Genomic DNA, 25,835 nt, shown 5'->3' on the forward strand with positions numbered 1-25,835 from the left:
TGGTAAGTAAGTGCCAGATCGTGTGTTTTCTGCTGACCGCAGGGTGGAGCATGGACTGGAGGACGGCCACCGTGGAAGCAGAGAAGCAGAAATCTGTGGGGTGAGGAAGAATGAACAGCTCTGTTTGAAAAGCCTGCAGCAGAAGCAATGTCCCCGGGGAAGAGCAACAAGATCTAAGTTACTGATGTATATCCTTTCTTGGCACTCAATCATATAAGGCAAAGAGGAAGAGAGGGGGAAGACTCCACGAGACTTGAGGAGGTTTAGGAGGAAGGAGGCAGAGCATCCACTGATGGGGAAAAGGCAATAAAAAGAGGAAGAAAAACATCAGCTACAGCACAATTTTACCCAAGGCCACTTCTGGTCCCAGTGTGAGTTTAATATAGAATTTGTCCTTTTCCACAATGAGTACTTAGCAAAGCCTTTGAAAAGTGTTTCAGAATGTCTCAAAATTACCCACTGGAGAGGCAGGCTCTTGGCATTTAACAATGCTACTGTTCAAAGATGCTCTTTCCTTGTCCTTTTCATGGCACTTGAGGACCTTTGGGTGGAACTCTCTCTGAGCAGTGTGAAAATATCAAAATAAAACCCTATGACAAGCACTGCAACTGGGCGCCATCTGCCACCCCCACACAGCCACTCACAGATCTGCAGCATCTCTCTTGGAGAGGAGAAGCAGAAAAAGAGACTAAATTCTACAGCGTTCACAACTGGGCTTCCCAAATCAGAACATTTATTCTCTGTTAGAGGAGATTAATAATCTCAGTTACAAAATCACAAGAATGTCCCCATTAGGATCAGTACACTTGATGTTCAAGCATTGATATCAGTAAAGAGCATATAAATTGAAAGACACAACCAAAGTATTCAAGAAAATAAAATTAAAGTCAGTCATAAAGGGTCCTTCATGGCAATCCATAGACACTCAGCCTCTGTGGGAGGGTGAAAAGTCTATGAACCCAATTTCATTTCTGGGAAAGAAACTAAGAAACAATACCTTGGATATATAGGCCTGGCTGCCTCTATGCCCATAAACTCTGCCTTCCCTCCTATTGTAATGGGTGAACTGTTCACACAAGTATCTAAATCAGCCCCTCTGCTAGCACCTCAGATCCCATCCCCTCCTATCCACTCAGAACTATGGCCCTAGCAATTTTCCCTCTCTGTCTTCTGCATTGTCAGTTTTCCTTTCGCTATGAGATCACTGCCAACATGCAGAGATAGCCACCATGCAGTGGTATGTCAGGGATCAGGAAGGGGGCAGTCAGTCCTGGGTGCAGGCAATAATGACATGCACTGTCTGTAGAGAATTTAAATACAGTAATGAAACCAACTAAAAGTCAGTCTACTTTCTATTATCAGCATGTGCTGGCAATTCTAAGCAATGCCTGAGACAAAATACCTCCCTAACTGTTTTATTGACATAGTGTCCTGAACAATTGTTGCAATTACGGTTGAGTTTTAATAAAACATATGTAAGCTTCAAATCAGCACGTTTTAATTTCTTAGCATTTAATAAACATTGTATTGTATGTAGAAGTTAATTTTGAAAACTCCCAGTTATACAGTTGGACCCAAGACACATGTGGACTTAGAATACATATTCATTTGGGGAATTCGTAATGGTCCAGGATCCTTCAAACTTGTTTCAAGACCGTTCTTATCTCCATCCCCTTTGGTACCACATATTCCAGGGTTTAAACTATAGATTCAAAATAAACAATGATCATAAAGATAAAGAAATAGAACTTGAGTTACTTCAATTCTGTCTTTCTATGTGACTATTTGGAGTTCCTATTTTTATCTTTAAATTTAAAAGAGTGCAACAGAATGTGGATGGCAAGATGGAATATTTTTGCTCAGTAAGTTTTATTTGGTTACTTTACACATGAAATATTTATTGTGGTTGAGTAATAACATCTTTAAAATTGAAGTTTATTCTTCTATTGTAATCATTAATTGTTTTAAAACTAACAAAGGAATCAAGAAAATACAACATTACATTAGTAGTTGCTTAAATTGTACCTTTTGCAGACATTTTTATTTCATTAGGATTTACTTATTAGTTTCTGGACAACTATTTACAGAGAATGTTATTACACCAGACTGGAACAAAGAACCAAAGTACAAACTGTTAGGTAAATATAAAAACTATTGAATAAATAGTTGTGTTTTTTTATCCTGCAGGAACTTGGAGGAATTTGCAGGTGTTCGCAAGATTGTGAGACCAGCAACCAGTTCATAATTATTCTGAATTACATAACAAAATCTAAAGTGAGATCTCCACCAACAGGAAATGACATTGACCATTGGAGCTCAACCAAAAAAACATTTAAAAGCAAAACAAGAGATGATTGAAGCAATAGCTGAAGTTATTTTGAAATGTGTAATGTCTTCAACACCACACATATGGTTAATGAAAATTCTGAAGAAGTACAAGCTGGCACATCCAAAACTCCTATGATTTTGTATAAATTAAATTATATAAACTATTCTATAAATTATAAATTAAATTCTATAAATTATTCTATAAATTATATTCTATAAATCCTATAAATTATAAATAGGAATCATTTTCTATAAATGTTGACAATGAGGAGGAGAAGGAAGATTTTAGCAAGAGTCAACGTCAGTAAAATAAAAAAAAAAATAGTGAAGAAGAGACACCAGTAAAGACCAACACCATGACTTCAGTCTTATGAGCTGTGCCATGTCCGCGCTCAGGATCTGAACCAGCGAAACCCTGGGCCGCCGAAGCGGAGCATGCGAACTTAACCACTCGGCCACAAACGGTTGTGGGCCAGCCCCAAGACATCAGTCTTAATGCGGGTAAAGGTGTTTAAAAAGATCTTATCTTCACCAGCTACCATCCCAATGTTCATATATACAGCAAAACTCCTCAAAAAACCATCTACTCACAGTCTCCACACTCACTTGAGTTATCTGTCGAGGTCACTGATGATTTCCATGTTGCTAATGCTCCATTCTTAGTCCTCGTCTTATCCTGTAGCAGCATGTGAGGGAGCTGATAGATTATACTTACTCTAGCTAGCTACTCTTCCTCAGTTTCCTTTACTGGATCATCCTCATTTTCTCGACCTTTAAACTGGATTGCAAAGGCTCAGTTCTCAGAACATGTCTACTCTTTATATTCACTCCTAGGTGATGTCATCCAGTCTCACAGCTCTAAGTACTGACATCTCTCAAAGGCACATCTCTAGCCCAGGCCTCTTTCCTGCCTTGTGTGTCCAATTGCTACTTACTGTCTCCACTTGGATGTCTAATAGGCATCTCAAAGTTAATACCTCCAAACCCGAATTCTTTATCTTTCTCCTCAGACTTTCTCCTACAACAGTCTTCCTCTTCTCTATAAAAAATAGCTCCATTTTTCAGTTGCTCAGGCCAAAAATCTGGAAGTCATTTTTGGTTCCTTTTGTTCTCTTATACCAGGAATACAGTCCAATCCCTCAGCACACACTACTAGCTCTGTATTTCAAGCAGGTTCTGAGTCCAACCATTTTTCACTTCCTATCACCAGTCCTAGTCACCACCACCCGTCACTTAGGTTATTGCAGTAGCCTCCTGACTGCTCTATCATTGCTCCCCTTCTGTGTCCATAGAATCATCTTAATTCAGTTCATGTCACTCCTCCACACAAAACCTTCTAGTGGCTCCATCTTACTTGGAATAAAATCCAAAGTCCTTCCCATAGCCTAAGGAGCTCCACGTGACCTGCTTCCCTCAGCTCGCCACAGCCTCTCTGATCTCCCCCCAAGATGTCCTCCTCATTCACTCTGCTCTGCCACCCAGTAGCCATCTGCCCTGGTGTGCCTCCAATAGGCTAAGCACACTCTGATTTCAGCGCCTTTGCAGTTCCCTCTTTTCAGTTCCCTCTGCTGGACACACTCTTCTCTCCGAGATCTTGGTGGCTTGCTTCCTTATTTCTTTCCAGTCTCTACTACAGCATCATCTCATCAGAGAGGACTTCCCCGACGAACCTATCTAAAATAGCATTCTTCTGCCACTCTGTTGCTTTTTTCCTGCATAACAATGATCACAACTTGATATCTGTTTATTGTCTGACTTCTCCCACTATTATATATTCTCTAGAAGAACAAGAATTTACTGTTTTGTGATTGCTTATTCCCAGTGCCTAGAAAAATGCAGGCACATAGTAGGCACACAATAAACAGTAGAATCAGCAAGACAATTGGAACAACAGTCACATAGCATTTTGAGGTGATTCAAAGTGACCATTTAAGGCAGTCAATGTCTTAAGCAAGCCTTCTGTACTTCAGAGTGTGGAAGACACCTTTGGGAATCCCTCACGTGTTTAGCCACATTCATAGACTTACTCACGCTGTAAGATTTTTGGAAACATATTGTTCTAACAGGCTTTATAAGAGAATGACAATAGCAGGGGCCGGCCCAGTGGTGCAGCAGTTAAGCGCGCACCTTCCGCTTCAGCAGCCCAGGATTTGCCGGTTCGGATCCCAGGTGCGGACATGGCACTGCTTGGCATGCCATGCTGTGGTAGGTGTCCCACACATAAAGTAGAGGAAGATGGGCATGGATGTGAAGATGGGCACGGATGTTAGCTCAGGGCCAGTCTTCCTCAGCAAAAAGAGGATTGGTGGCAGATGTTAGCTCAGGGCTAATCTTCCTCAAAAAAAAAGAGAATGACAACATCAGCCCAGAAAGATTCCTGAGAGAAAGATAAGCACCCATTTTGAGAAGGCAATACTCATTACTGATTTCTGAGGACTAAATAGGGTGAAGGCTTGTCCCTGAGTCAAGGTGGCATAGAATATTCTCTGAAAGCATATATTGGCTTGTTCTTACCTAAGAACCTGAGAGCACAATCCTGGGCTGGAGCTTTTTAGAGACCACATGGACTTTGTTAGATGCAACTCAAAGCTCAGAAGCCAAAAAGGATAGATTCATTCCAATATTTTATAAATCTTTTAAAGTAAGCAGATTTAGAGTTTATTAACTCTTTTTAGAAAAAGTTTGTTTGAAATCTGCTGAGAAGGAAGGCACTATTTTTCTGTCTCTTTAGTACATAGAAATGTTTAGAGATAAGAATGGCGTTTAAATCTTTGGGATGTGTAAAATTGTATTCAACAGCATTTTTAGACAAGGCATTAAGAATACTTTAAAGTGTTTATCTACTGCATTAATTTTAATTATACTCCACTGGACTCACAATGCTTTGAAATGCTTTGCAAAATGCCCCCAAGATCTTTTATTAATCATAATACAAGCACCATCAAATCAAATGCTGCTGTTTCTAACTCTGGGTAGCAGCAGCTTACCTGCGAGCGCCCTCTTCTGTTTCAAGAGTAGACCGCAAATTGTATTACATGGAATTCACAGCCATTCTGGGTAGTACAAAATGGGCTTTTCAGGAAAATGTCAACACACGCAATCACATAATTTAAATAAGCTATCCTCCCGCCTGAGGTTTGTAAGGCTGTTCTGTAACAGACAGATGAGGGAAAGGTTGCAATCCCCAAAGTGTAATGGTGATTAGTATTTCTTCTCCAGGAAGTCTCATAGAAACGAACCTTAATCTTTTAAAACATGGAGCTAGTCTAATCCATTTTCCTTTTCCTTACAGACAGAACATGATTTTAAAGGCATAATATTACCTACTTAGATAATATTAGCTAAGGTATTTTTTGTAACTCGACTATTGCTTTCTGACTAGCAATTCTGTCTTGCTTTTAAAATTAACTTACAGTCAAATTCATATTTAGATACCAGTTCTAAGCAGGAATTTATTAACAATTATAACAAGAAAAATATTTTGTTTCATATAAACTGGGAAAATATGCAGGTAATTGGGTTGAGCCCCATGAAATTGCCGTCAAGGATGGTTAAATATTGGCCATTTCATATGGTTCAATCAAATACACTGAACCCTGTGCCTTAGGACCCTGGGTAAGAGCGTCAACAGTCCTTGGAGTGGAGCGGCTGCCGAGAACGGGGAGGGGCTGGGAGAGAGACACAGCAACATCTAGTGGGATCACTGTGTCTACACAAACAGGCCGGGTAGTCTAGGCGGAGTTAAGACCAAACAGGAAAGAATTGATTGATGGGAATTTGAGTCATTTTCTTAGAAATGTGATCAGTTTATGCCGCTTAATCCTTTTGTTGTTTCTCCAGAACTAGAGCCAAGCCCCGATGATTTCAGTAGTGGCTAAAACAGCGCTTAATGATCTGGCCTCGATGAAGTTTTATTTCCTGATGCACTTTTGAAATTTAACTTTAATAGCTAGATAAAAATTGAATTTCAACACACGGCAGCTTTCTCATCAACAGGGCGGGTGGTGAGGTTGTTAGGTTGGTTTTTGTTAGAGCTGATTTATCTTTCATATCTTTTATGCCACACGCACACACACCTTCTCTGAAATGTATTGTGTACAATTATACAAAACTCGTTTTCAAAACTTTAAAAAAAATTGCTTTAAATGCACATCATTCCTATAATACTAGTTGCCAAAGTTTGAAAATTCCTTAGAATTCTCCTGTGGATGAAGTTTGTCCTGTTGTCAGGAAAACCTGTCGAAGACTGAATAGTAGGTGTCCCATCCAGCTCATTTATCCAGGCTCTCAGCACCATTCATTGTCTCTGAGTTATTTTACAACTCTAAGTCTTAGAAAACTGACAGTAATGCACATGATCCTTATCCATATAAATGCAAACTAATTGGGTGGGGATAGGGTAAACTGCTTATGGATTATTGCCCAGTGGATCATCCATTTTGTGTCTGTTTGTAAATTCATTTCAGAACTCCTTATTTCCTATATACGTCTTTGCTCCTTGCCTTCTCCTTGGAATCAGCTGCAATCTTACCAGTTCCCTCATTAGTCAATGAGTTAAGTAAAACCTCGGGCACATAAAGATATTATTTCTTTAGGAGAGTAATGATTGTATCCTCTTTTAAAAGTCATCCTTTAACATCACAAATTGTAGTTTGATGGTGTTATTTTTCCAGGATGTGCCAACATGTCATGTTCCCTGACTCCTTAATGGTTTAAGCAGTATACATTTGCCTGACAGAGAGTCAATTGTTTAAGGTTATTGAAATTGATTTCATACCTTAAAAAAAAAATAGTCCCAGACCTTGCAAAAGGAGATATAAGTCCATCACACAGCAAGAAGCATTTGAAATACATCTTTAATTTTGGAAAATCAATATGCAATCTACAAAATACTTCGTTACATGATTATTAAGACTCAATCTGTTTTATATGTGTATTGGTATGACATAAAATCATATTTTGAGTAAGATATAAAAATACTTAGTCATCACTAAGGAAGCCCTTCTAACTGAATTTATAAGAAAAAGGGCTGTATCCTAAGCACAGCTCCAGAATGAAGAGAACTAAAACCCTAGAACTGTCTAGTACATAAATCAGGTCAAAACTTCCTGCCTTTATTTATGTGCTGGAAAGTTTTCTTTTTTCATACCTTTTTAAATGGATAAATATTTCTATTCCCATAGAACACGGAAACGTCCTTAAATTCAGATCTGTACTGTTGGTCAAGGGATCATCAAGCCTTGAGTTCGTTTACACAGTTAATATCATCCTTTGACTGGTAAGGCAACCAGACCAAACAATTTGAGCAGAAGGACTAGCCCCCATCTGGTCAGCTGGAAGTCTGCCATGTGTCACTCAAACGACTAACTCCAGAAGGGTCAAATTCATAAAGGGTTGACCTAAATTCTCTAAATTAAAACACTAGAAAGGAGTAGTGCCTCCTTCACTCACTTCCTTCCTCCCTTCCCAACCTTAGAAGCAGAGGTTTTTATTGTTGTCATTGTTGTTTTGAAGATCGTCATTTACTTTCTGGCAAGGAAGATTTTCCTTCTTCATTTCTAAGTTTAAGTGGATCCTACCTGATTTTTCACTTACAGCACCATGGTCACATCTGACCTTCTGCCATTTCTGAGGTCAGAAGAATTGTATTAAAAAGCTTCTCCTCCCTACGCAGAATGTTAATTTAACGCTAAGTAATGAATATTTAAGGATCCTAATAGATGTGCAAATTAACAATTATGCTGTAGCACCCCGCTGTTAATGCTATCAACCTTTGCACTGCTGCAAAAATTAAATTTGGACTTTAGTCAGCCCTCGTTACTATATCTCCAACGCTGAATCTTGAGGTGCTCCTGAAGGCTGGATGGCTATTGAGTAAATGACCCCAGCAGGGAGGACCCCACAGATACTGGGCAACCTGTGATGCATGAGGGGCGATGAATTGAACCCTTTGCTGAAATTATTTCGAGGTGTAAATATTCATTAAGTTCACGTGATCAGACTCTGGGTTCTTTACGGGCAGGATGCCATAAAACAGAGTTGAAAGGAATGGCAGTAATTAACCCAGCTGACTTCCCTGGGATCGTGGACCAGCACCAGGTTCTGCCTGCCTCCATGCTTGCTCTGAGCCGTTGAAGTCACTCCAGGATGTGCCACACCAGATGATGAGGAAAGATGGTGGGATTTTTTTTTTTAAACAACGTACACACAGATTTGCCCTCTTACTCCTCAACAGTGAGTCTCAAGCATATGATGTTATAAGCAATGCATCAAGTGAAGTTAAAAAGAGCAATACCAATTCATTTTAAGTCAACTTTTGTATTCTTTGCCTTTACAGTAAAATAATGAAAAGCAATAAAATCTGCTGATTGATACAGACCATTATAAATGTTTGTTTTAATCTGTTTTTTGAACAGATTAAAATGTATGTAATACAACATTAAATAAAACATAGGACATAAACTCTGTGGGCCAACATACAAATGCTGTTTGGAAGAACATTATTATATCAGTTTTGACAAAACATAGTAAATAGAGAAAAATACCTCCTAATCATATTTAAGATTCAACATACATTGAAGGTGTATTAACACAACATAGAAGAGTTTGTTTTTCAGACTAAAATATACCTAGAATATAGATTTCATAAATTGTTAAAGTCTGACTTTTCACTGTAAATAATGAAAGGAAATTATAAACGAATTATAACTGCTAATGCCATTGACTTTTCATTAGAAACCAAACATTTACCTGACTTTGAAGAATCGAACTGTCAACTCTTAGAAATCTAGGTAAAATAATCTACTGTCATTTTGCTCATCTTTTAAAGAAAAATACTCTAGATTAAGCAGAATTAGCATAAATAGCATGATAGCAGAACTAGCATAAAATAGTCATAATATGATTTAGGCTTCTACTCAAGAGAGGCTTGTGTTAATTACAAATAATACTTTATCAAAATACATTCTTAGAGTCTGTACTTTTGGGAAATAATATTCATGAACTTTAAAAATTCATCTTTACTGTACATAAATGTTTCAACTAGTGTCGAAGACTGGGATTCCATCGTGAAAGGAATCTCTCCAAGCAAAAGGCAGTATGTCCTAGTGACTCGCACTAAAATATGTATATCAACAGAAATATCTTCTTTGCAACACGCACCAGAATACAAATACATTTTGAAAATGATAATACCGTGGGGGAAAGACAGGTTCCAAATACAGCCAACGATTACTCACCATGTGGTAAGAGGACAGGAAGATAAATAATTCAAAACCACAGATACTTCCACATCTCCATTTTAGCCTGTGGTTTCAGTATCATTCTACACCTAGCCACATTTCAGAGATGAGCAAAAGGGAAAATTAAGTATTTTGTTTATGCCTCCTTTGATTGCCTCACCCTTCAGTACAGGTGCTAACACAGCAAGAAGAGATAGAGACTGGAGGATAATAAATATAGTACCTAGGTAATCCAGAGTGAAACGATCGGCCACTGAGTAACCAAAACTCAAATACCCTTTAGCCAAGCTGGCTGTTGGGTCACACAGTGAATCAAACAGTGACTTTGAGTTTCGCTAGGAAGCAAAAACATCACGCAAATTATAGGCACATTTTAGATCAAACCTCTATGGCACAAACATGTCAAAAGCATAAAATATAGATTGCTCAGTTTCAAGTCTAAACTTCTCTAAACACAGCCATTGGCCCTGTCCTAAGCCCTCTATTCAGAAGACATTTCCACTATGCAGTAGCAGAACTCGGTGTGGTCTCTGTGAATTACATATTTGAAAAGTGGGTCATCACCATTTATTCTTGCTACTCCTACTGAGTTACACAGTCACCGGCTTTATCTGGGTCTTCTCCATCGATTTTAATCCACTTCTTTTCTATTTCAACCTGTTATATAAAAGCAAAACATGGGCAGCATTAACAAATGCAACACAGCACAAACACCTGCTCAGTGCTCTTTTATACATGAAGCAAGAACTGCAGCCACCTCATCCTTTGGACACAGACACAGCCCCTCCGCCCTCTCACGCTAGGTCTGTAGTGAGCACTCTGCTCTCCTTTTGGGCAACAGAGCGCCCCACATTCTTCCTTCTAGGGACAAATCTTGAAGAAGACTGAAACTCCTCTCTTCTAAGTCAAACATAGTTTTTATAAAATGTATACAGAATACACACATTGATAAGACAATTAGAGATCTGGCTAGACATGAGATCAATTACACTCCCATATCATATATCCAACCTTTGGCCCACCTGAGATTTATAACACACCCCAGATCATCTCTCTAATTAACTAAAACAAACTAGTTTACAAACTGGTAAACCAGCGGGGCAGAACCATCTGCCTGCCCCTCATCTTTTTCACCTCAGCTTATATGTCACCTCCTCACAGAGGCCCTCCTGGATCATTCTAGAAAAGGAAGCCCTCCATCACTCTCTACCCTGTTACCCTATTATATTCTCTTAGAATTTGTCACTATTTGAAACTATATTATTCCTTTGTTTACTAATTATTTTTTGTTCCCCCACTAGAAGGACTATGAGGACATGCTCTTGCTCACTCTTGTGTCCCTGGCATCTAGAACAGCACCTGGCACTTTGAAATTGTTCAATAAATACTTATTAAATGGAAGATAACATTTTGAAACTGCCACCAAGTATGGACCAATTAGCAAATGCTATTAAAGCTAAAGAGGCTTTGTCATATAATTTTGAGCTGTCCTCTAAAATTACATGAAACTGGTTCAGCTGTGAACAGGAAAATAGGTATAAATGAAGTCTCCATGTGCACTTGAGCCACATTTCAGTCACATATAATACTTCTATAACTAGTGCTACAGGCCAAGATCCCCCAAGAAGCAGGTTCTGGATGGAGACTGGTGTGCAGAAAGTTTACTGGGGATGCTGCTGGGGTCAACACCTGTGGGGGAAGGGAGGGAAAGGCAGGAAGCAGAATGGGAAGAGGGAGAAGCTGGGCTGCAATGCAGTCCCAATAAAAGCTGCAGCCAATTCTAGGGAGAGCTGAAGCTAGGACGGGCCTGCAGAGTTATCCCGAGTTGAGGCATAAGGGTCTTTCTACCCCTGCATCCACCAATCGCTGGACACAGGCTGCCCCAGGAAGGGGGCGTGACCTGGAGCAAGGCAGCTTTCTTCAGCCAGGGCAATTCCCAACTGCTGGGCGAGGGAGTTCTTCAGACCCAAAGGGGCTGCACAGGACAGCACCCACATGTCATTAATTTTATCAATAGAAAAAAAAAATCACCGGAGTTAAAAATATATGCTTCTAAACAGACGCTCCAGACTTATACTACTATATTATAGAACCATCAGTTGATGTTAGTGATGTCATATAATCACACCACTTTGAGAAACTATGGGAAACATGTGGCAGAGGCTATCTCTATATCTACTAACTTTGAAGGTGAGAAGGAAAAGCAAGTTTAGAAACAGGTGCAAGTGTATGTCACTTTTTAATTCATCTACCGAAGAATGCAGAGGAGCTGATGGTGAAGCTTTAAAGCTTTTGTAATAGAGAAACTCAGCATTTCCCAAAGGGTGCTCCACAGAATTATATTCCAGAAGACATTGATAGGTGTATTACATGCACATGGACATGCTCTCATAGACAAGATTCCATAATCAATGAGTTTGGAAAACTGGGTTAAGTTTAACAAGTTTCTTTAATGCAGAACTTCTTAGAGCCTTCATTTAACATTAATTTAGTGTACAGCATTCCCCAACTTATTTTTGAATTGGACACAGAACACATCTTGGAAAATGCTGTTCTAACATAATTTTTATTATAAATATGCTTCTGAAATGTGAGCTCATTTTTCCCCCCAAATCCCCCCAGTTTAGAGTTGTATATATATATATATTTTTTAGTTGTGGGTCCTTCCAGTTGCGGCACGTGGGACGCCACCTCAACATGGCCCAATGAGCATCGCCATGTCCTCGCCCAGGATCTGAACCAGCCAAACCCTGGGCCGCCAAAGCAGAGCACGTGAACTCAATCACTCAGCCACGGGGCCGGCCCCTGAATTCATTTTTAATGCTCTGTTCTGCATTGAGAGCTGAATTATTAAGTACATGGCACTGTGTGCTCAGGCTTCTGACATTCTCTAGAACTGAGGGGAAGAACTAGGCTCACTGGTGACCAGGAGGTTTCCATGGCTGGGCTCTTTTCTAGGGCAAATACACACACACACACACACACACACACACACGGTCACTTAAGAGGGAAAAGCAAATATTTAAAGCCAAATCAGGTCACAGCTCCAGAAGCCCCAACCTGAATAAAGGCCTTCGAATGTACCTGAATGTTGTAGCAAGCTCGCTGATGAATGTGTTTCTGCGGCTGGACATCACTCTCCACCCCCAGAGACCTGACTTCTGTCCCTGAGGCACAGGTGTCAAGCATCCCAAACTGAACAGTAGCAAAAGGATACCAATCAGAGGGAATTTCTTGGTCTGATCCAAGTTCTAGTTTGTAAGACAAACAATGGGGATGATCAGGACCTTGAAGAAAAAAAATCAAATGATCAGTCAAAGTATTTCAACAACCATGGGACATTTCTCTAGAAGGTAAGAAGCACACATCCTCCTCTTTAATAAGTAACTCCATTAACATTATGACAGTGTGAATTCCATTTAAACAACATTTCATCAAAATTCATGATTTTTCACTAACTAGGGGGAATCTATCTATGTTTTTTAAGTACTAGCTTTAAAATAGGTACAACCTTATTACTATGTACCTGCATATATTAACTCCTAAAAGTGTTTTCAATTAGAAGTATGCTAAGTTTCTTTAACTAAAAGATGAGCAATACTTATATTAAGCATCATTTGGCTACAGTGTGTGTCAGATCTGTAAAAAAACCATCTTTCTCTTAAGTAGACTGAATAAGCTCTTACAATAACTTTTAATTTATACACGTTCTTACCACTCTGTTTATTGATAGATAATGCAAAGGTAAATTTCAGCCCAAATTAAGTCACATTATAAAAAAATTCTGATTTTTAAAGTTAAATTTAATACAATTTTATTACATTTCAAAAACTACTCTAGGCCAAGAATTCTTTTTTCAGTAAAATTAAGTCTCACTCATTCTCCTTAAAGCCTTGACTGGAACAGATGTACAATATAGAGATGGGCATATTGGCTTTCAGTGTTTCAATTACTATTTGTTTTCACTTAGCTCAATTTGCCATGTATTGAGCATCTACTCTATGCCAGACCAGGCTCTGTGCCAGCCCAGGGATATTGGATATATGCAAAGATTTTAAGTGGGGTCATGTAAAGTGTGTGTGTGTGTGTGTGTGTGTGTGTTATAATGGAGTTAAAAATATTTTCAGTGTAATCACTGTAGTAACTCTACAATGTTCCATGACTCTGCCACCTTGTCCACAGCATCTGCATATCCAATGCGGCTATCTTTACATAAATAAAGGTATGACATGACATTAACTTCAAAAGCCAGATTAAATTACTTTACCACTGACATAGCTCAAGAAAGAACATTTCCATTAGAATATAGCTTTAGGCACAAAAACAAGAGTTTAAAGGATTTCACTTAATTCTTAAAAGATAAATTGCTTTTCCTTCCTTACAACCTGTTTCTTGTAGAAACTAATAGAATTCTAAGGCTGTAAAAGGCCTTGAGAAGTCATCAATCAATTAACCCATGGACCTCATTAACCATCTCCACCACTTGTACGTAGGGTAGGATGACGGTGGCCTCTGAGGTGCTCTAAGATACCTAGATTACTGCAGGCAAGTGACAACTGTATTCACATACACACACATACACCCAGGGGAGAGTCCACAACCCCTTACTCTTTCTAGTCTTCTGTCTACAGTGAGGATGCAGTAAGTTTATTTAAGATTAATTCAGGCGCTCTTAAGTCCTTTGTGGCCCAGTGGTTAAGAACACAAACACTGAGGCCAGATTGCCCGGGGTTCAATGCCAACCCTGCTACTTCAGAGCTGTGTAACCCTAGGTAAGTTACTTGATCTCTCTGAGCCTCAGTTTCCCCATCTGAAAATGGGGGTGATGATGAGGCTAATAATAACACGAACCTTATAGGATTGTCGTAACAGTTAAACCAGTCGGCACACACCAAGAGCTACAGCCATGGGATACTACGGGTGTAGAAGTGTTGGACGTATATGATTACTTTGCAAAGTGCTATTCGATCATAAATCCAATGTTATTATTTAATTACTATAATTTTGCTAATGAATTCTACACTTTTGGAGCTGAAAATGATATTGGAGATGATCTAATTTGATATTCATATTTTAAAGGAAAAAATTCTTTTGGAACGTTTGCAGTCAAAATTACCCAAGTTGAAGATCTAGAACTCAAAAAATGTGAAAAACAAAACCTTTCCACCCGCTTTCCAAAAAAAATTGGTAAAAGATAAAGGAGATTCCTTTCAAGCTTTCTGGCATATTTTTCCTGGCTTTTAAAAACTCTAAATACTCTACCATGTTTAATAACACAGTCCCCCTTTAGCCTTTGATCTCCATGAGGAGAGGTATCCTGTCTGTCCCCAGCGCAATGTCGGGCACGTTTGGGCCTCCGTGGGTACTTGTCGAATTTACAAATAAATGAATAAAACGTAGAGGAAAATCATGCTGTTTATCTCAGTACTGACCAGCAGGGGGCGCCCTCGGGCTTTGGTAATGGTTATTTTCCTCAACGCAACTTTCTTAGGACTGGGAACGCAAACCACAAAATCTGCTTAGGTCTAGGCGATATCCCTCCCTCTTGAACCAAAATATTTCACATCCGAAACTGAACTGTTGAGAGTTAGAGGGAATGAATGGTAGGAGGATGACACAAGGGGAGGAGGAGAGAGAAAGCAATGTGCCGATGACAGAGAGCAAAGAGAAAAAGGAAAGGCAAGTTATATTTAAAAATTGGTAAAATGGGGAAGGTGGAGAGATATATGTTAATTGACCCTCCACCGCTCCCACTCCCCTTTCTAATTCCATGCTACCGTCTGCACCTCCTTTGGCTAAGCCATCTGCTCATTCATCCTCCTTCTCTTCTCCTTATTCTCCTTCTTCTTCCGCTTCTTCCTTTATCTCTCTCTCTCTTCTCCTTTCTCTCTCCCCTACTCAGCCACCCACCCCTAACAAAGCCTGTGCTCAAGAAAGGCTCCTCTGTCCCTCTGTAGTCATTCACACCTTAGTCTGAATGAACTATCTGAGCCACCTGCTCAAGGCCAAACTTTGTTGTAAAATGAAAGACTTGCCCACTGTTAAAGGAGTATTAAGACTGACATGCTGGTAGAAGAGACATTTAAGGGGCCAGCAGCCCTCCCCGCCTCCCTTGCAGTAAGATGTAAGTGAAAAGGAAAAGTCATTCCTGATCTCAAAAATCCACAGGAGGAAAAGCATAAAATTTTTTTTTAAACTAGTGCATGGTAGACTAGTTCATATATTCTCCTTCAGTTTCTGTTAAAAGATTTTTTCTAAAAATACAAGTTTTTTTATAAACTAGCTTGAAAAGGGTAATGTTTTAAAGACTTTAAAAAGATCTTCTGTTCTCTAAACATCCAATTGATTTAAAAAGTATATAGAAAAATAGAGATACACTGTAAGACCCTGCTACTCTACATGTGGTCCATGGGCCAGCAACATTGGCATCACTTGAGCACGTGGGGGAAACACAGTATGGGGGCCCCACCTGCTGAATCAGAATCTGCATTTTAACAAGGCGATTCATGTGCACACACAAGTTTGAGAAGCACTGCCTCAGGTCAAGGACTTCCTCTCTCCCCCAACCCTACTCTTTCTATGCTTCTCCTCCAGAGGCAAATTGCCAAGCACCATCTCACTCTTTGCATTACCCTCCCCCACCCCACAACGGTGAAGCCACGTGATCCCAGAAGTGCCCTGCACGCCCCAGCCCCCTCACCCCCACTCTACGTGACACAGCCTCCGCTGCCTTTTTCTCTGGGCCTTCTCTTTGTGCACAGACCTGATCTGAACAAAGCAGCTTTGATCCCAAAGGATTTGTTCAGTGAATTATCACCATATAATTCAGTGGAATGCTTGTAAAACGTTGTTCTGTGTGGGCCTGGTGCTATGACAGTCTTCCAAAAGAATTCCTAAAGGCCAAGATCGAGTCCAGCCAGCCTCTCTGGGAATACCCATTCCTGTAATGGTTCTTAGTGAGCTCAAATGCTGGTAAATATGGGTGGGAGGGCAATAACAGAGCTCCAGGAGCCAGAGGACACACAGAGCAGGGACAAACAATGCCTGGGGAAGCACAACAGGCTTCAGAGGAGAGGTGGCAGGGCAGCAATTCTCAGCCCTGGCTGCATGGGAGAGCCCAGACCTGGGCCTCACCCCCAGAGAGTCTGATCGGTAGGGATGGTGTCTAAATAAGGGCATGTTTTTAAAACTCTAATGATTCTAAGGACTCTAACACGCAGCCAGGGCTGGGAAACAGACTTAGACTTTAAAAGGAGTGAGGAGAAGATCCCAGGCTGTCTCAGCTAATGGCACCATCACCCACCTGTTCGCCAAAGCCGGACACGCTGACCTCCTCCCACCCCCTCTCCTTCCCCCACGCCCACAGATAACCTGTCACTGTTTTGGGGGTACCTCTTCCGAATTCCCTCACCCATCCCTCACCTCCTTCTCAGTGCTCCCACTGCCAGTGGGCTTGCCTAGCCTCTCTCCCCTCCACCAGCCTCCCCGTATCCATAATCTACTCTTAATCTCTCCCCCACGCCCCATGCCTGCCTTCCTACAACAAGGTATGATTCTGTCACAGTCATGCCAGACAACACTCTGGAGGCCCTGCTGACAGACGAACTCCACCCCCCACAGCATGGTTCATAGTGTCCTTCATATCCTGGTTTCTTCTCCCACCACTCCCTCGGTCCTAAAACTCAGCTAAGACCTCCCACCTACACGCCTGTGTTTCTGCTGTTTCTATCCTTGATGGAATCCTACTGACACCTGCACGCCAAGCTGAGCTGTCCCCTCTTCAGCAGAGGCTTCCCCAGTACTCAGTGCAGTTTACCACTCCTTCCTCTTGCATCCCTACTGTGTCGGCTTCCACATGTCTGGAATAGAGCACATTTCCACAGCGCACTTGCATAGTTGCTTCCAGGTCTGTTCTGCCTACTAAGCTTGTGTTTCTGGAGAACAGAGATCATGTTTGTATCTGCATTTCCCAAGCACTCAGCACAGAGCCTGCACCTGGAGGAAATTTAGTGGGGTCTGTGGAATGAAAGAAAGAATGAGCAAGCCCTCTTCTCAATAAATTCCTGTTGATTGAATCAATTAACTCTACGATTAACTCTGAGAAAATGCAGTGTTATAAACAGGATCATTTTCACAAGAAGCTTCATATGTTGCTCCCATTCTAAAACTAGAAAAGAATGATTGGTATGGGTCCTCAGTTTGAAGAATCGGGACGGTTGTCCTGACCAGGTCTAGCCAGAGTGCCTGCTCTGAGGCTCAGCAGCTGGAAGGGGTGCTTTGCAAGCCTGTCCCCGACCCCACCTGGACGAGCCAGCAGGCTGAGCCCCTGTGCTCCCTCTCAGAGGCATAATCATTAGGCAAATCTATGTGAAAACTATGTCTGACCTTCTGTTCTGGTCCCAGTGACCATCTCTAAGACCAAAGGAAAACAGCAGGAGGCAGGTTATCACCCAGCCCTCAGGGGACCTCTGTGCATCCTAGAAGTTACAGTAGGCATTTCAACCTGCCTTCCCCTCTTTCCCTCTGTTTTTAGCAAAATAAAAGGCAAGAGTATTCTGATTTTTATAACCCCTCTCACCTAAGAGTAGCACAACTTTGAGAATAGATCATTTGGAACCTTATATTCAAAAGCTCAAAACTTTTCCCTGGGATGAAGATAATCTGAAAATGGTTTTAATTTGCTTTTCCAGCAAAATTATTTAAAAAGGCAGGAAACGTTACCTGGATTATATCATGGAAGATATTCCCATCATGCTGGAGTTGACCAGGAGGCGCCATGAGAAGCCATCTGTGTGACCACGCTGCTATCCCGTCACCACCCCGCCCCGCCCGGAGCCTGAGCCGTCCTCGCTATTCCTTGGGGCTGGTAACTAACGTGAGTCATGAGAGCTGCAGAGCGGAATTAGGCATCAGCAGAGGAGAGTGGGGCATGTCAGAGGGGACTGCTGTGTGGGGGCTTCCCTTCTGCACAGCCGCCTAGGGCTCCTCAGCCACCCAGCTCTGTCTGTCACCTGCTGGAACCTGGAGCCCAATCAGTCAACAGACATTAAGCCGGCGAACTGCAAGTGCTAGACAAGGGGGCCCTGCACCTTCCAGGGCACGGTCCATGCCGCCCCTCAAATCTCAAGTCCATGTGCTCTTCCTGCCCCAGAACATTGCAAGGCCTGCTGAGCAGCATCCCTCAACCTGGGCTACACGTTAGGTTCACCTGGGGAATCTCTCAAAACATACAGGTGCCTGGGCCTCTCCCCCCAGATTCTGATTTAATTGGTGTGGAGTGGAGCCTGAACATCAACATTATTTAAAAGCTCCCAGGCTATTCTAAGATGTAGCCAGGTTTGAGAAACACAGCTATAGGGCCACCTCGAATAAAAATACTACCTCAGAAGTCCACAGCCTGGAAGGCCCTAAGATGAAATGACATTTCCCTGAAGGATTAGATCAGCTTTGAGCTATTTGGGAGCAAGGATCAGACCTTATTCATCTTTAGCCCCAACACCTGATGTGGCACTTGGTATACAGTAAGTGCTCAATAAAAGTTTAGTTGCATGAATGAATGCACCAACTCAGATCCCTCAAATCTGCCCCCAATTTAGTCCCCTAGCCCAGTGTTCTGCTAGAAATAACTGAACTAAAACAGGGACCAGCCCGAATTTCACAATTTGCTTTTCCGCTCTATTATATTACACCCACTACTAACCTACTAGTCTAAAATAAATGGTGTGCTAGGACTGTCTTCTCAAAGTTCTGAACTTCTAGATTAATTATTTTCTTTGCAAAATTTTAAAAAATTAGCTGAATTTTTAATGCTTAGGTTGTGTCCACCTAATTCTAAAACAACTAGTTGAGCTGGTCAAATTGGTCGATTCAGCTAAAGAAATCAATTTGGGTAAAAACAAAAGGCAATCTGATTTCAAAAAGCAGGGATCAAAACCTAAGGAGGAAGTGGTGCTGGCTGAGAATAGAAAAAAGTTCAGATATACTCACAGATGACAGATCTTTAAAAGTTAATTAAGGGATCTAAGGTACGTGAGCAATATTTTTAATATTTGAGGTTGATGGGGTTGATGTCAAGACACTTAACTAGAAACTTTCCCTCAGTGCCACATCCACAACAAAATCCTAGCCTAGGATGGTATTTCTTATGATATTAAAAAAATTTTTAAGTTAAACTTATCTGATAGAAATAGATACAAGAGGACAAAATCAACCAGCGACTAAATGTTCCATTTCCCACCCAGCGACATAAGCGTGGCCTCAGCTGACTGAAGTTACCATCTGTCTCAGTGTGGTTTCAACCCGAGGAGAAGGGTGGAAACATTCAAGCTATTTCACACGGAAATCAACTTGGGGTGTTGAATATTTACTTGAATTTTTATCAGGAAGCCGGTCTATCTTCCATACCACGGCCCGATAGGCGCTCTCATATTTTGCTGACCCCACAGTGACCTGTATGACAGGTTCAGATTCAAGTTCATGTAAATTCCCCAGACATGCCCGGCGGTTCATTTTGGCTTTCAGGGACTTCTGCCGCTGGAGGTTCATGGTCCAGAGGGCCTTGATCCACTGTGATGGGACAGGAAAGTGTATCATTATATTGTCACAGGACCTCAAGGCACTGGCGTGGGATGGTCTCTGAGCCAATGGGGCCATGTTGACAAAGGCTTGAAGCTCCACATACGCCCCCTGGACAACTACAACAGACTTCAGGGAAAAGGGAAGATCTTCTCCATTATACGACGTCTTGAAACGCATCAGCTCAAACCGGCAGGCATCCAGGGGTACAAACTTAATGATTCTTGATTGCTCAAATTCTTGGTCTTTCACACACTTATGAAAATGATAGTCAAGAATATCAATCCCCTTCTTTTCTGAGTCTTTTTCAAAATAACGTTCATTTCGCTTCTGCAGTTCAAGGTCATTCAAAGTTAAAAAGCATTCCATGTTGCCATTCACAAAGCAGAGGCAGCAGATTTGAGTTATCACAGCACTTTCCACCAATTTTCCATCTTCTTTAGTAATTTTACCCCAAAAGTTGTCCACAATTTCCAGGGAAATTTCTTGTTCCTCATAGTTCTTTTTTGGTTTTGAAACAGCTGGCAGCTTCATCAGCTCCTCCTCCACAGTAGTCAGAAAGTCAAGGAAGTCATGGTACTCGGTAGACCCCAACTTCAGCATCTGTTCTATGTCTGGCTCGTGAACTACTTCTGTCTTAGAATGGTATTTCCTTTTTTCTGTGTAAGACACATGCTCAATCTTCACAGTATGGATTTTTCCTGCCACACTGAAGTTCTCAACTTTGGGTTCGGAAAGCCTGCAATGTGGGTCGAGCTGTAACTCTTTAAATGGTTTTTCTAACCCCTGCTCATAATACATTTGTAGAATTCCTCCAGGTACGACCTTCAGAAAAATTGGTCCCCACTGACGGGAAGACATCATGTTCTTCTTCTCAGGAATTCTCAGCATGAAAGACCATCCGGTTTTTGGCTGACTCCTAAAGAGTGTGTGAGGGACAAAGGAAGAGGCAGTGTCTTCGGCACACAGACATTTCATAGACAGATTTCCAAGTGAGTCTTGGTTCTCAGCTGATTGGAGATGCTCAAGCTTCTCACAGATGTAGTTGAGTGAACATTGATTTAAACTTTTTTGATCAATGGGCATCTCTTTGTCTTTTGATGGGAACATCTTTCTGCTTCCTGGAGGGTCAAAGGTGAACTGGGAAGCACTGCCTTCATCTTTCCAAAATGGACTTGAAAAAGCACAGTCCTCCCGAAAATACTGAAACTGGGGAGCATTATTCTGCAACCCTAGGCTTTCAGCCTGGTGAGGGCTATTTTCATTCGGAGAACCCACTTTGGGAGCTGGATGTGTACATGAGTGGTCATTGGGTAAGGAAGCATGGGATAAACAGGTTGGTTTAGTAGGCAATAAGGAGGAACCTGCTCCTGGGATTGTGAGTGGACTGTTTGAAGATGATTCTGGAATAGGATAAAGCACATGAGTCCCTGTTTTGGGGATGCCAGGGATGCCAGGAATACCTGGGAAGTCTTTGGTAGGTGTAGAAAGAGGAGAGTTACTTGGAGGTCCTGGACTGAAGTAAAAGTCTATGATGGGAGAGGAGAGGGGGCTGCTGCCGGTGGAGGAAGGTCCTCTGGGAAATTCCTTAGGACCAGAGAGGTTCAGCTTAAGCCCGTTTGGCCTACAGATGCCTTGATTCTCCAGAGGTAAATTCTTTGACTTTTGAGAAGGTTGAAAAGTGGGGTCATCATCAAATGTGACCCAGTTGCCTGGGTTCGTGGAGCACATCTTTGGGATCAGATTATGGTCTCGTCAATGAACCAGATACGTTGTCTCTGTTAAAGGAGAAAGAGAAAATAAGAATATAATGAGGGGAAAAAATTCGAGTTACTAGAGGTCTTTAGTCTGAGAAATACTTGGATTTAAAAGCATCTAGATTTATAGATTGAGCTCAAGGAAATGCTTAAAAATTGTAACACTTTTGATCGATGAATGTATAAAAAAAGAAGATCTAACCATATGCTCTTTACAAGAGACTCATTTTAGATTTAAGGACACACATAGGCTGAAAGTGAAAAGATAAAAAGATATTCTATGCAAATAGAAACCAAAAGAGAGCAGAGGTGGCCACACTAACATCAGACAAAATAGACTTTAAGTCAAAAACTGTCACAAGAGACAAACAAGGCATTATATAATGATAAAAGGGTCAGCTCACCAGGAAAATATAACAGTTACAAGTATATGTAAACCAAACATCAGAGCACCCAAATATATGAAGCAAACTTTAAAAAATGAAGAGAGAAATAGACAGCAATACAATAACACTGGAAGATTTCAATACCCCACTTTCAATAAGGGACAGAACATCCAGACAAAAGATCAATAAGGAAATAGAGGACTTGAACAACACCATAGACCAAATGGACCTACCAGACATAAATAGAACATTCCACACAACAGCAGCAGAATACACATTCTTCTTAAGAACATATAGAACATTCTCCAGGAGAGATCACATGTTAGGTCACAAAACAAGTCTTAACACATTTAAGAAGATTGAAATCATACCAAATATCTTTTCCAAACACAACAGAACGAAACTTGAAATCAAGAGCAGAAGGAAAACTGGAAAATTCACAAATATGTTGGAATTAAACAACCCACTCTTGAACAACCAATGGACCAAAGAAAAAATCAAAAAGGAAATTAGAAAATATCTTGAGACAAACAAAAATGAAAACCCAACGTACCAAATTCACAGGACATAGCAAAAGCTGTACTAGGAGAGGAGCTTATAGTGGTAAACACATTTAAAAAGAAGAAAGACCTCAAATACACAAACTAACTTTACAGCTCAAGGAACTAGAAAAAGAAAAAACAAACTAAGCCCAAAGTTAGCAGAAGGAAGGAAAGAACAACGATTAGAGCAGAAAGAAATGAAATAGAGAATAGAAAATAGAGGAAAATCAGGCCCAGCCCCATGGCCAAGTGCTTAAGTTCATACACTCCACTTTGAGGGCCCAGGGTTTTGCTGGTTCAGATCCTGGGCACGGACCCAGCACCACTCGTCAAGCCATGCTGAGGCAGCATCCCACATAGCAGAACTAGAGGGACCTACAACTAGAATAACAACTATGTACTGGGGGAGCTTTGGGGAGAAGAAGAAAAAAAAGAAAATAGAAGAAAATCAATGAAACTAAGAGTTGGTTTTCTGAAAAGATCGACAAAATTGACCAAACTTTTATCAAAACTGAGAAAAAAAGGGAAAATACTCAAATAAAACCAGAAATGAAAGAGAAGACATTAAAACTGATGTCACAAAAGTAAAAAATGATTAAAAGGGATTATTATGAAAAATTACATGCCAACAAATTTGATAACCTAAAAGAAATGGATGAATTCCTAGAAATACATCTACTAAGACTGAATCATAAAGAAAGAGAAAATCTGAACAGACCTATAATTAGTAAGAAGATTCAACTGGTAGTCAAAACCTCCCAAAAAAGAAAAGCCCAGGCTTGGGAGGCTGCACTGGAGAATTCTGCCAAACATTTAAAGAAGAATTAACACCAATCCTCAAATTCTTCCAAAGAAGTGAAGAGGATGGAACACTCCCTTTACTCTGACACCAAAGCCAAAGACACTACAAGAAAAGAAAAATACAGGCCAATATCCCTGATGAAGATAAATGCAAAAATCCTCAACAAGACACTAGCAAACCAAATTCAACAGCAGATTAAAAGGATAACACACCATTATCAAGTGGAATTTATCCCTGGGATGCAAGGAGAATTCAACAGATGAAAAGCAATCATGTGATACACCACATTAACAGTACAAAGAGTAAATACCACTTGCTCATCTCAGTAAATGCAGAAAAAGCATTTGACAAAATTCAACACCTTTTCATGATAAGAAACCATTCAACAAACTAGGAATAAAAGGAAATAACCTCAATAAAATAAAGGCCATATATGAAAAGCCCACAACTAACATCATACCCAACAGTGAAAAACTGAAAGCTTTTCCTATAAGATCAGGAACAAGGCAAAGATGTCTTTCTTGCCACTTCTATTCAACTTAATACTGGAAAACCTAGAGCAATTAGGCAAGAAAACACGTAAAGGCATCCAAACCAGAAAGGAAGAAGTTACACTGCATCTGTTTGCCAATGATAAGCTCTCATATGTAGAAAACGCTGAAGATTTCACAAAAAAACTGTTAGAACTAATAAATGAGTTCAGCAAAGTTGCAGGATACAAATCAACATACAAAAATCAGCTGCATTTCTACACACAGTGAACAATCCAAAAAAGAAATTAAGAAAGCAATTCCATCTACAATAGCATCAAAAAGAATAAAATACGTAGGACTAAGCTTAACCAAAGACGCAAAAGACTTGTAAACTGAAAACTGCAAAGCATTATTGCTGAAAGAAAGTAAAGACACAAATGAATGAAAAGACATCCCACGTTCATGGATTGGAAGACTTAAGATTGTTAAGACATCCATACCAACCAAAGTGATCTGCAGATTCATCGCAACCTCTATCAAAATCCCAATGATTATTTTTGCAGAAATAGAGAAAACAATGCTAAAATTCATATGGAATCTCAAAGGACTTTGAATAGCCAAGACAATCGTGAAAAATAACAAAGCTGGAGGCCTCACACTTTCTGACTTCAAAACATATTACAAAACTATGGTAATCAAAACAGTATGGTACTGACATAAAGGCAGACTTATATACCAATGGATCAGAATAGAGAGCCCAGAAATGAACCCACACATATATGGTCAAATAATATTTGACAAACCAGCCAAGATCATACAATGTGGAAAGGATAGTCTCTTCAACAAATTATGTTGGGAAAACCAGGTATCCATATGCAAAAGAATAACCTTGGACCCTTATCTTATACCCAACACAAAAATCAACCAAAAATGGATTAAAGAACATAAGACCTGAAACTATAAAACTCCTAGAAGAAAACATAGACGAAAAGCTTCATGACGTTGGTCTTGGCGATGATTTCTTGGATATGACACCAAAAACACAGGCAACAAAAGCAAAAACAGACAAGTGAGACTACAACAAACTAAAAAGCCTCTGTGCAGCAAAGGAAACCATCAAGAGAGTGAAAAGGCAACCTACGGAATAGGAGAAAATATTTGCAAAGTATATATCTGATAAGGGGTTTGATATTCAAAATATATAAGGAACTCCTACAACTCAATAGCAAAAAACAAACAAATAACCCAATTTCTAAAAAATAGGTAACAGACTTGAATAGACATTTCTCCAAAGAAGACAAACAAATGGACAACATGTATATGAAAAGATATTCAACATCACTAATAACCAGGGAAATGCAAATCAAAACCACAATGAGATATCACCTTATACCTGTTAGGATAGCCATTACCAAAAAAAAAAAAAAAACCATCAACAACAAACAAACCACACACAAACACAAAAAAATAAGTGTTGGCAAGGGTGTGGAGAAATTGGAACCCTTGTGCACTGTTGGTGGGAATGTAAAATGAAAAACACTATAGGGGTTCCTCAAAAAATTTAAAACAGAACTACCATATGATCCAGCAGTCCCACTTCTGGGTATTTATCCAAAAAAGTTAAAAACAGGCTCTGCACTCCCATGTTCACTGCAGCATTATTCATAACAACCAACCTAAATGTCCATCGTCCAATGAAGAAAGAAAATGTCATATATACATACAATGGAA

The 25,835-nt window shown here is 40.4% G+C and overlaps 1 protein-coding gene across 3 annotated transcripts in view; it reads right to left on the reverse strand.

The window, feature by feature from the left end:
- Positions 1-7,165: 7,165 nt before the first annotated feature.
- STON1 (stonin 1) overlaps positions 7,166-25,835 on the reverse strand; it is a 54,781-nt gene continuing 36,111 nt past the window's right edge. For 2 of the 3 annotated variants that reach the window (XM_005599776.4, XM_070234817.1), the window contains exons 2-4: positions 19,937-21,922; positions 12,654-12,856; positions 7,166-10,226 (exon numbers count right to left, since the gene is read on the reverse strand). In XM_005599776.4, the coding sequence (XP_005599833.1) occupies positions 10,152-10,226; positions 12,654-12,856; positions 19,937-21,875 (2,217 nt within the window). In that variant the 5' untranslated portion in view covers positions 21,876-21,922 and the 3' untranslated portion in view covers positions 7,166-10,151. 3 annotated transcript variants of the gene reach the window in all.

This window comes from Equus caballus, chromosome 15 (genome assembly GCF_041296265.1).
Source record: "Equus caballus isolate H_3958 breed thoroughbred chromosome 15, TB-T2T, whole genome shotgun sequence".
In the NCBI taxonomy this organism is placed as follows: domain Eukaryota; kingdom Metazoa; phylum Chordata; class Mammalia; order Perissodactyla; family Equidae; genus Equus; species Equus caballus.